Source organism: Hyperolius riggenbachi, chromosome 9 (genome assembly GCF_040937935.1).
Source record: "Hyperolius riggenbachi isolate aHypRig1 chromosome 9, aHypRig1.pri, whole genome shotgun sequence".
Lineage (NCBI taxonomy): Eukaryota > Metazoa > Chordata > Amphibia > Anura > Hyperoliidae > Hyperolius > Hyperolius riggenbachi.
In genome coordinates, this window is record NC_090654.1 from 229,671,458 (window position 1) to 229,683,388 (window position 11,931).

Genomic DNA, 11,931 nt, shown 5'->3' on the forward strand with positions numbered 1-11,931 from the left:
AAAAAAAATCACATCCCTCAAGTGGGTGAACATACGTAGCATTACATTAGCAAGAGCTTTTCAAATCGTAAGTGCTTAAAAAAGTGCTGCTAGTGGGTCCCAGGCCTGAGCACCAAAAGACCAAGATATGTGACTGCAGATGATATGCTGTATAAACTCATGTTCGCCTCCTGCAGGAATGGTGTGCCTGTGCAGCCTGATGGCCGTCATACCTACATGTCTGATGATGGCAGCCTGATTATACGGAACACCAAGGCATCAGATGAGGGATCCTATACATGCAATGCGTACAGCGGAAGTCACTCTGTCAGTGCCAGTGCAGAAATCAAAGTGAACAAGGACAAGCCAGCACGTAAGTCAGATTTCATTGTATTCTGGCACTTCTAGAACACAGATCCAGGAGAGGAAAAAAAATGTTCTTATAGTTTTGATAGTGTGGGAAGAGGTTGCAATCACTTTTGGGTTGGTATTCATGGTCCTATATGTGACGTGTCCATTTCCGAATCAGATGCGGCACCCATACTGATGTGAATTGTCATTCAAATCACTATAGCAGTTCTAAGCATGGCTATGAGGAATCAGATGCGTTCTGCGAAAAAATGCAGACAGCTGTATTTTTTATTTTATTTTTTGGCCACACACGATTCAGATGCAGCCTATTGATTTCAGTAGGCTGCATATTTGCATCTGAAATCGTGTGCGGGAAAACAAGGCTAGTCGAAACGTGCCCTAACCGGTTCAAATCTTCTCTAACTTCCCTGTGTAATAGGACCCACAAGGCTGAGTCTTTCACCTTGTTCATTTACTTAATTTACCTAAAAGCTTAAACTAGGAATTTAATAATGAATGCAAAACTGAGCAACACAACCCATTGATGATGAAATGAATACAACAAAGTTAATAAAAATAATTTTAACAACGTCCTCCTCCTGTACCCTGCTATCAGACATTAGCATGGTGCAATCTGGAAGTATTACACTTACCTGTCTTCTGATGCTATGTTTTGAAGTCCTTGACTGGTCTCATGCTGTGTGTAATCCATTCTTTGACATTATGGTCATACAAAAAAAGAAAAGAAAAAGGTCACAGATCTGTAATTGTAAGGCAAATGATCCCTTCCACATTCATTATAATACAGTTTATCCATTTAATCAGCTTAATCTCCTATTCCTCTTCATCTCACAAACAGACCCTTAAGCAAAAGAGAGGGAAGCCTCAAGATCACATCGAGGCTTCCCTCTGTCTTCTGCTCTCCCACTACCATGCGCGGCCCCGTCCACATAAAGGCCACACTCCTCTTCTGTGATGAGCGCAGCCAAGCACTGGCCATATGAGCATAGCTGAGCATGCCCAGTAGAGATGACCCAAACAGTTCGCCGGTGGACAGTATTCTACAGACTTCCCCTGTTCGCATTTGCAGCGAACAGCGAACATTTAGCGTGGTCCACCCACCCCTATACATCATCATTAAACTAAACTTTGACCCCTTACCTCACAGTCAGCAGACGCATGGCAGCCAATCAGCTAGCACCCTCTTCTGTACCCCCCTATCAAAAAGCAGTTGTGGTGGCCACATTGGAGTCCTTTTCTGCTGGCTGCTGACTGTTAGTGAGAACAGGCTCAGACTTGCTGCAGATAGGTAGGGAAAGCATTAGCTAGGCCTGTGTCCTTGTTCCTCACTAATAGTGAAAACACCCCAAACAGCCCTTTTGAGGGCTAGCACATCAGCCTCCTGTGTTTTTTTTTTTGTGTGACACTCCACATCTCACTGACATCCAGAGCTGTGTGCACACTACTGCTGTTGCTACATTAAGTTGCACGCACAGTACCCCTCATGTGCATTATTACTTCACTGTATTCTGATAGTACTATTGCATTTCTCTGTGTGAGACACTCCATCGCCCACTGACACCCAGAGCTGTGCATAATGTGAATTCTGCCCTTTAGGGATTAAAACCTGACTCTGCGTCAACTCCGTAATTTTTGGTGGAACTTTTGGCATGGATCCCCCTCGGGCATGCCACAGTCCAGGTGTTAGACACCTTGAAACAACTTTTCCATCACTTTTGTGGCCAGAAACAGTCTTTGTAGGTTTTAAAATTTGCCTGCCCATTGAAGTCTATGGCGGTTCGCATGTTCGCGAACATTTGCTGAACGGAACGGAAAATGTGATGTTGGCGTCATCTCTAATGCCCAGTAGCACAAGCAGCTCTGTGCTACTGTGCATACGTGCCGCACTGTTCCTAGAAGAGTTGCCTGCGGTCCGATAAAATTACTGAGTATCCATTATCCACAATCTTCTGGGGGGACGTGCTCGGCGGGAGGGGGAGACACAGAATGCAGAGGGATGCCGCAATAGGATACTGAGTCTTCAGCTTGGGTACATTTTCAAAGTGCCAGAATAAAACATACCTCTGCAAATTATATTTTGTGTAATAGCTTATTTGAACAGCCAGAGATGTCATTCTTATAATACTTTTTTCTTTTATCTGCAGCTCAAACTCTGAACCCCAACAATGAGTGTGTTGACCGTCCAGAACTGGCAAACTGTGATCTGATTGTGTATGCTCAGCTCTGTAACAATGAGTACTACAGCATCTTCTGCTGTGCCAGTTGCTCAAGACTCAAGTCACAGCGCAGGCAAAGACGACAACACAGACACTTGAAGACAAAGCTTGAGTGACCTTAATGCCCTTTTTATCTGTGAATACCTAAAAAAGAAAATAGTGGTTTTGAATACCTGTGGGCAAATAAAAAAGGGGCATACAAGTATGAAGAGCTTATGTATCAAATGCCCCAAATTAACAGGTTGCAAAAATGAGATATTAATTCATGGTCTCTTGCATATTGTTCATTAAGAGCTTTAAAAGGAACCCGAGGTATGAGACCTATGGAAGCTGCCATATTTGTTTACTTTTAAACAATACCAGTTTCCTGGCAGTCCTGCTGATTTTTCTGGCCAGTAGGGTTTGAATCACACACCTGAAACAGGCATGCACTTAATTTGATCAGATTTTGTCTTAGACAACTGATCGGCATGCTTGTTCAGGGTTTAAGGCTTAGAGTGTTAGAGGCAGAGGATCAGCTCGACAGCCAGGCAATGTCCATTATTTAAAAGGAAATAAACTTGTCAGCATCCATATCCCTCTCACCTTGGGTTCCCTTTAACTCCCAGCCCCCGAATATATTCCCAGCTATGACATCTATGGAAAGCAACCACAATGAAAGAAATTCTGACCTTTTGATACATAGTAATGTACAGGACTCCAAAACTAAAATTTTATGAAATTTTGATTTTAAAGTGAACCCGAGGTGAAAATAAATTGATGAGATAAACAATTGTATTTATGCTCCTACTCTTCAAAATGACTTTTTTTTTAATATCCCATGGATTTTTTTATATTTTAAACATTTACAAACTAGATTAAATGTTTTGTTGCCTTTACTCAGTGCCAGCCTAAAAAGTGTCAGAGAATTAGAAAAAGGTCAATAGTTTATGTATTTATCTCTCTCTGCCTTCGGATGTTGTATTCTGCCAGGAAAACTTTTATGGCTGTAATTTGCTTATCATTGATGTTTACTATATTCCCGACAAGGTGCTGACAAGACAGAAGCTGTCACTTCCATGCCTAAAAATTAACTTTTTCAGGCAGCAAAATAAAAAAAGTAAAATAGCCTTGTTATTGATATGTTTTGCACTGTGCATACACATGTTTATCTCATCATGTCACATGTCACTTCAGGTACACTTTAAGGCACTAGATTAAAGGTATTTCTTTCTGACTGTGCATTGGAATGTTATTCTAACAGGCTCATTACACAGTACAACAGGTAATTGTTACAAGTAATTACAAAATTAATAACACCTAGAGTTGCAGCAAGTTTTCAGAATATTAAAATGTTAAACGGAGGTAATTAAATTGTAAACGATTTCAATAAAAACAAGGGAGTGGTTTAACTAAGGGCAAAGTTAAGCTGTGTCCACAAACATCCAAATACTGTATATACTCGAGTATAAGCAGACCCTCTAACTAGTACCTTTAAAAACTGGACAAAAATGTTTGACCTGAGTATAAGCCGGGGGTGGCAAAAGCCACAACCACAACACCACTCACAACCATGGATGGCCACAACCATACATTAGAAAAGCAGCATAAATTCAGCAGATTGTAATAAAAAGCCAGAACATAGGCCTACAATGGAGATGGACATGCAAAAAACTCCTGTTGCAAAGTTTAAGCTGGCATAAAGATAAAACAAAGAATGTCTAGCCACATAGTCATGTATCTAAAGCTTGATATAGGAATGCAAGGATTCTCACACTGTCCCTGTATGCCTTCCAAGGCTACAACTCGAGATGACGTTAGCTGGGACCTCCAATGGAAATGTCAAGTGTGTGGTCTCCCTCAGATGATGCACCACAGTGCTTATAGAGGGGGCACTGTGGGGGTTACTCAAAGAGTAGTGGCTCTAGTATAAGCCGAAACCCCCACTTTTGGGCCACTTTTTTTCATCCAAAAATGAGGCTTATACTCGAATATACACGGTAATTACAGTCATAGCAGACTATAGAATTGCCATGGGGACCAGTAGCAGAGGAAATCTCATACAGCATTTCACAATTACATTTGGATAAAATAACTGTCATTTAAGAACCGATGCAGGATTGATACAAAAGCCACTTAACTGATGCATTATTACCTGGTTTATGTGAGTGGCACAGATCTCACTAGAAAGATGAAATGTAGGTTTAGGAACTCTTAATAATCTTGCCTTTAAGACACCTCACATATAGTTTGGCCCCTTATCCAAATTTAATTATCTTTTCACATGACTGGATGTTTCAAGTTAAAGGAAACCTGAAACGAGAGTTATATGGAGGCTGCCATATTTGTTTCATGTTAAACAATACCAGTTGCCATGCAGTCCTGCATCAGTAGTGTCTGAATCACAGACAGAAAAAAAGCATGCTGCTAATCTAGTCAGATTTTTGTCAGAAACATCTGATCTGCATGCTTGCTCAGGGTCAATGGCTAAAAGAATTAGAAGCAGCAGATCAGCAAGACTGCCAGGCAACTGGTATACTTTAAAAGGAAATTAATATGTCAGCCTCCATATGTTTCTCACTTTAAGGTTCCCTTTAACTTGAGTTCACTTTACTCAGTTACCTCTGAACAATAAGAACATAAGCATACTTAAGGTTTTTCATAGCTTGCAGCAAAGCTCAAAATAAAATATCAGAATAATGTATATCGCCAAGTACAAATGGTTTTTTTTGTTACCCTAATAGGTTTTGGCTCATACAGGTTCTAAAGGGACTGGGGGGGGGGGGGGGGGCAAGAGCAGAGGCTGCCATACTACGGCGCCACCAGTCAAACTGGATGCTTATAGCAAGCAGAGTTAAATTCTCAAAGCATTGTTGTGAAGTTGGAAGGACAGGAACACTAAATGGAGTCAATGCTTTAGAACGTAACCCCCTGTTAAATTACCTTGTTTGTAAGAGTTTCAGTCACAGTTATTAGCTCACATTGGCCATATGCAATTCCCTTTTTTCACCCGAGTTTTCTCCTAAGTGATATTTTTTCATTTTCTATTTAAAATAACGTTCAAGCACTCTGCAAATGAAAAAGTACCAAAAAGTAGGAGTATAAGTACTATCAAAATTATTTTTCGTTTTTTCTCGCTTGACGGAGTCTTAAAAGACATTTTATTGACAGGTTTTAAAATATCACCTAGGAGAAAACTCAGGAGAAAAACTTAATTGCATATGGGCCATTATCTATCCATCTACAACCCATTCCAAGTTTTTTTTTTCAAGTCTTGGCCATGGCTATGCCTTCCACAACCATTTTGCCTAACACTGCTGCAATGACCATGACTAAACAAATGGCAAGAAATATACTACCTGTCAGTAGTAAAGTTATTGGTATGATCATCCAGTGCTGATGTTAAAGTACTCTGTGCAGATTGGCACCTTTGATAATTATAGCAAAGGGGTAGCTGGAGATATTGCAGAAGGTATGGGGAGTGAATGTAATCAGATGAGGATGACAGTACATCAACAGGATTAGAGTGAAGCATCAGCTGGGAAAATGAGTAAGATAGTGTAGGGGACGTTAGCTTTGTCAGTTAGAGTTAGCACAGGAGGAGGGCTTTTGTTAGGCACGAATTAAGGTTAGTTACCAGTAAGAGGAGTTATGGGGTGGGGAGATTAAAGTTAGACATCAGGAAGAGTGTTTTTTTAAGAACTGAGATTAAAGTTTGGCAGTAGGAACAAAGAAGTCAATGTTAAGTTGGCATTAAGAATGGTTGCTCTTTGGGAGGTTAGGCATGCATCAGAAAAGGGGGTTTTCAGTTCGGGAGGCTTGAGTTAGGAGGTGGCCAAAGGGGTCCCATCAGTGGAGGACATTTGTCTTTATGATTTTTTACTAAGCCTAATATCAAAAGAAAAACAGCATTGCAGACTCAAAACATCACACAATCCTAGTCCACATAGCCGGATTTATTGGGCTCTGGTGTGAAAGAGCCCTAAGGGCCCTTTCACACAGTCCTTATCTGAAAAGACGCACTGCGCGTTACTGCTGTGGTGCGGCCATACAGTACAATAAAAGCATCCCTCACTGCTTCTGTAAATGCAGGTGTTACTCTGTTAACCCACTACATGGGGTACGTTGGGTCGCCATATAGCATTTTGTCGCAACGCAGTTAGTGTATGCTGCCAATCAGCATATTGTCGCATTGCATTAGTGCAGTAAATGTAATGCAATTTTACGTGACGCAAGGGTATCGGTGTGGAAGGGCTCTTACGCTTGCTCTCATATTACAGTGATTCTGGGAAACTTACTGATCTGCCAAATCTGAAGTAAAATGAAATTGTGTGCGGTCAGTATGAAGCAATTTTAACGTAGATATTGTGTGTTGTGAGTCCATGCCTAATCCTTGGCTAATTACATTTTACTAATATGATGTCCTGTTTGTGAATATATAGTGTGACTTATTGGTACTGGGAATTCAAAAACACAACAAGGTGGCATATGCTCTATTCATTATGTGTAATTAAATCTAATGATTATGGGTTATCTGTAATTCAATGTAATGACTGTGTGTTAGTGAGTATTAAGGCACAGGCAACCAGACAAATGTTGTGCTGGACAATTAATTCCTTACTTTAAACACAGATAGCGTCAGTCATTGTTTTTATAGTTACGATGTACAAAGGCACATGATAACATTTCCAAGTCTGGATAAGCGGCAAGAAAATATACATCCAAAATTCAAAAGAAAATCTATTTTCCCAAAACTTTATTTTTATGAATACTTGATAAAGAAAAAGAATTACAGTATGAGTGCTGATTACACCGATCTACCAAATCATAAAGAAAATTGTGACAGGCAAATCTTTACTAGCATTACTTGGTGAGACGTTTCCAAATGTATGGTTACTGTAAGTTAGATTGCAGTAGCCTATTTGTCGTTAGCAACCAAAGCACTATCTGTGTTTTTAACACCATAAAAAGGGTGAGCAGTTCAGAGCTTAGTAAAGTTTTGCTTGCTCTTATAGCCCTGTATAGAACAAAATATTGAAACAAAAAAAAAACCCCACTTTAATCTGTACCTTGTATCAAAGATCTTCTAATTCACTTAAAAATGTATTTTTTGAAAGATATATAAATCTAGAATACAGTTACCTTCGTACATACAGAACTGGATGTGAAGTAATACAGTTTAGACAATAGAAGTCAGGGCCAGATATATAAGGCACTGTAGGCACATGCCTACAGGTGCCTGATGATGGAAAGGCGGCTCACTCCCCTCCCCACCTATGCAGAGTCCCAAGCAGAACGTAAATGAGAGGTTACTCACTCAGCTCTCAGCATTCCACTGATGAGATCTCCCTGCAGATGGGGGCATCACTAGCTACTAGCTAAGGGACACCTGTAGCTACCTATGACAAGCAAGGGAGAAGTAACAGCTGGGCCAGCCAACACACTTGCAGTGCTGTTTGGTGGTGATTTGTAGGTTTATGGAGGGCAAAGTCTACTACAGTGCCAGGACATCTGTGCCTATAGGCTCATGTGATGTAAATCTAGGCCTGATAGAAAGTACACATATCTTTTGCGAACATAGACAAGCAAGCACTCAATCACAAAAATGTTCCTACATACCTTCTGATTTAATGTAAAAAGAGATGGTTTCAAATACCCCTTTTTTGTGAACTTTTAAAAGAAGCATCCCTAAAAAGAGGAAAAGAGTTGATTATTTTGTTTAGTCTCGCTGAAATAATAATAATAAGCTAAGGCAATTTAAGTATTAAAGAAAATTATTTTATAGTTTGTTATATTTTGACATATAAATGGTACAAAATCGAACAGCATGGAGAGAGCTAACCTATAGAATCGCCAAGAGTCGGATACGACTGAATGGATAACATCATAATCATCATATTCTGACAATCACATCATGCACAACAAAGACAACAAATAGTTCTAAAAATAGAAAACAAATGCCAGAGTTCAAAAGGAAATCCACAAATTAAACTACAGCTTACATCTGCAGTAGGAACAATACTAGTTCATCAAAGTTATCCTACAATACAATAAATAGAATTGTCCTAATATCCATTCTATTATTCAAAAGTTCATATTCAAAACATATGAAATCATGTTGAAACAGAGACATACATTAATAGTTAATCGATTACATACAATAAGCTGACATTTAAAAAAAAAATCATTAAAATGGACCGAAATATGACCATATATACTAACAGTGATCTTTTACAATTAAAGAGACAATCCGACCAAGAATTGAACTTTATCCCAATCAGTAGCTGATACCCCCTTTTACATGAGTAATCTATTCCTTTTCACAAACAGACCATCAGGGGGTGCTGTATGGCAGATATTATGGTGAAACCCCTCCCACAAAGAAATTCTGAGTACTTACTCTTGGCAGTTTCCTGTCTGTGAACCCTGTTGCATTGTGGGAAATAGCTGTTTACACCCGTTTTGCAACTGCCAAAACAGTAAGCAGCAGCTACATCACTTGCCAGCAGTAAAAATGTCACCATGTGACAAATGTCAGAATATAAATCAGGGATTTAAAATATTTTACAATGGGCAAACACTGACTAAATTATTTATACATAAATATTGTAAAAATGAAGGACTTTTTTATTACATTATTTTCACTGGGGTTCCTCTTTAAGCAGTATATTATGGTACATTAGTAGTTAGCATAACTGAAATTCCATCAAGTGCCTTTGCCTAGGCAGTAAAGCTCAGAAGAGAATTATTCAAGGTAGTAGCACACTAAGCAGAATCGCATATGCGTTTTCCATACCACATAGTGGAAACTGCATAAGTGATTCTGCCTAGTGTGTTCCTACCCTTAAATCTCTGACCTAAGCATGCAGGGGGAGGACAAATAGCCACTTATTGCCAGAAGGAAAAGGCTTCCCTAAGCCCCAGTAGCAGAGATAAGAAAATCCTCTTTTACATTTCTCAAAAAGTTTCCATCAACCCCAGAAAGGGACGGAAACTAAGCCAATTAAACTAATACAATTACGGTAGTTGACAGCTGATTAATTGTTTGGATAGATTCTTGCTGTAATTAAGTGGAAATTTTCAAATATATATACGATAAACAGAATTTTTTGCTCATAAACTACTCAAGAGGAAATCCAATATAGTTGTCAACATTTAAGTGCATCTACAAAAGTAAGCAGTTTACTTTAGCACAAGTAGATCTCATTGAGGCCCTGTTCACAGTGGTCAGTTGCGTTGCAGAATAATTCTGCATGTCAACTCACTGCCCATACAATTCTATGGGGGCCTGTTCACAGTACTGAGTTGTACCTAATTGTGTTAATCTAACTCGCATTGCAGTTCAGTCATTATAACGTGTGTGTTATGCAACTGACTACTGTGAACCCAGCCCCAACGTTATTTTATAGCTAGTTAGGATTTACCTTAGTTGGGCCATTTAGCAAGTATGGCTTTTTAACTTTGCTCAGCACAGTTTAGGTCCATTTAAAGCACTACACCACTCCAGCCAGCACAATCTGTTTATGGTGATCCCAGATTGTCTCCAAAGGAATTATATATATTTATATTTGTTTATTTTGTTGGTTACTGGATTTATATAGCAATATGAATTGTGTTGGGACTTGATATGGGTATGTATCATAAAACAATGTAGTTGATACGAACAAATATTGACTTCATAAAAAAAATTTGGTTGGTTGAGGAATTTATTTACAGTGTGTTTTTGTTCAAAGATAAGCTGTTTCCTAAATGTAATGTGCTTTTAGAATATTATTTTGTAATATTTGTTCTGTATATGTGTTAATTTTTAATATCTTGAACCTATATAGCATATTCTATAGTTAAGGATTCAAAAGTTGTACATTTTGCAAGTCCTTGAAGGAAAATTTCCACTTTTGAGCAGGAAAATGCAGCTCTATTTAGTTCAAGGTTTAATAGCAACCATTATTCAGTTTATTTCGCCTTTATGTGTATGTCATAGAAACAGGAAGTTAGGAGTATCAAATGTTTCTGCAAGTCAGTGATTAGTCCAGATGTTAACGGGAGTCTAACGGCAAATTAAAAGAAACAAACCGATACATACCTATGGAAAGGGAAGGAAGGCTCTGGGTCCTATAGAGCCTTCCTGTTCCTCTCACGGTCCTCGCATTCCAGTGCAGTCTTTGGAAGCCTGAGTGCTTCTGAAGACGGGCAGCTCCATATTGCGCATGCGTGAGTGTGCAAGAGAGCTTGCTTGCTCAGGTGCAGTAGGGAGCCGCCCGTCTGAAGGAGCACTCAGGCTTCCGAAAACTTCCAAAGCCTCCCGCAGTAGAAGAGAGCAGTCTCCGACCCATCGGTCGGAGACTGCTAACAGGGGAGCCAGCGCTGGAACAACGGGACTAGGAGAGGAACAGGAACGCTCTGTGGGACCCATAGCCTTCCTTCTCCTTAGGTAAGTATCTGTTTTTTGTTTTAATATGCCTTCAGATTCACTTGAAAGGGAACCTGAAGTGACAGGGATATGGCTACACTACATTGGCAGCTGCCGTTATATGTCAAAGGCACTTTATTACATCCCCTAAACACAATGTTTTGGAGTCAACTGCCCTAGTTACAAACAAATGCACGTTTTAGTGTCCATTATTATGCTGACAGGAAAAAAAACTACTAGATGCTTTGTTGATATCTATGATGAAAATGTGCCTTTAGGAGCAAAGAAACCCTTAAAGTGAACCTTAAGTCAAAAATAAAAAAATGAGTTTTACTCACCTGGGGCTTCCCTCAGACCCCTGCAGCTGATCGGTGCCCACATAGATTTGCTCTGATGCTCCTGGACCCACCGGCGGCTACTTCCAGTTTTGCCATCACCGGCCGCCAGGCTGGGAACGCGAGTGATTCTTCGTGTTCCCAGCCACAATAGCACCCTCTATACTGCTATTGCGGCAAGGAAGGCCACAATAGCAGTATAGGGGGTGCTATTGTAGCTGGGAACGCGAAGAATCACTCACGTTCCACAGTGAAACCGGAAGTAGCCGCCGGCGGGTCCAGGTGCATCATATCGACGTTACGTGGGCACCGATCAGCTGCAGGGGGCTGAGGGAAGCCCCAGGTGAGTAAAACTCATTTTTTATTTTTGACTTAAAGGGGAACTTTAGCCTAAACAAACATACTGTCATTAAGTTACATTAGTTATGTTAATTAGAATAGATTGGTAATATAATCTCTTACTCGCCCTGTTTTAAAAGAACAGGCAAATGTTTGTGATTCATGGGGGCTGCCATCTTTGTCATGGGGGCAGCCATCTTTTTGGTTGAAAGGAGGTGACAGGGAGCAGGAGACACAGTTCCAACAGTCCTGTGTCCTGATCACCCCTCCCAGCTGCGCACCCTAGGCTTCAAATGTCAAA

General features: G+C 40.0%; 1 protein-coding gene across 6 annotated transcripts in view; it reads left to right on the top strand.

The window, feature by feature from the left end:
• PAPLN (papilin, proteoglycan like sulfated glycoprotein) overlaps positions 1–3,783 on the top strand; it is a 235,240-nt gene extending 231,457 nt beyond the window's left edge. For all 6 annotated transcript variants that reach the window (XM_068254118.1, XM_068254120.1, XM_068254121.1 and 3 more), the window contains 2 exons: positions 177–352; positions 2,496–3,783. In XM_068254118.1, coding sequence (XP_068110219.1) covers positions 177–352; positions 2,496–2,683 — 364 coding nt within the window. In that variant the 3' untranslated portion in view covers positions 2,684–3,783. The remainder of the gene's footprint in view (positions 1–176; positions 353–2,495) is intronic.
• Positions 3,784–11,931: the final 8,148 nt, after the last annotated feature.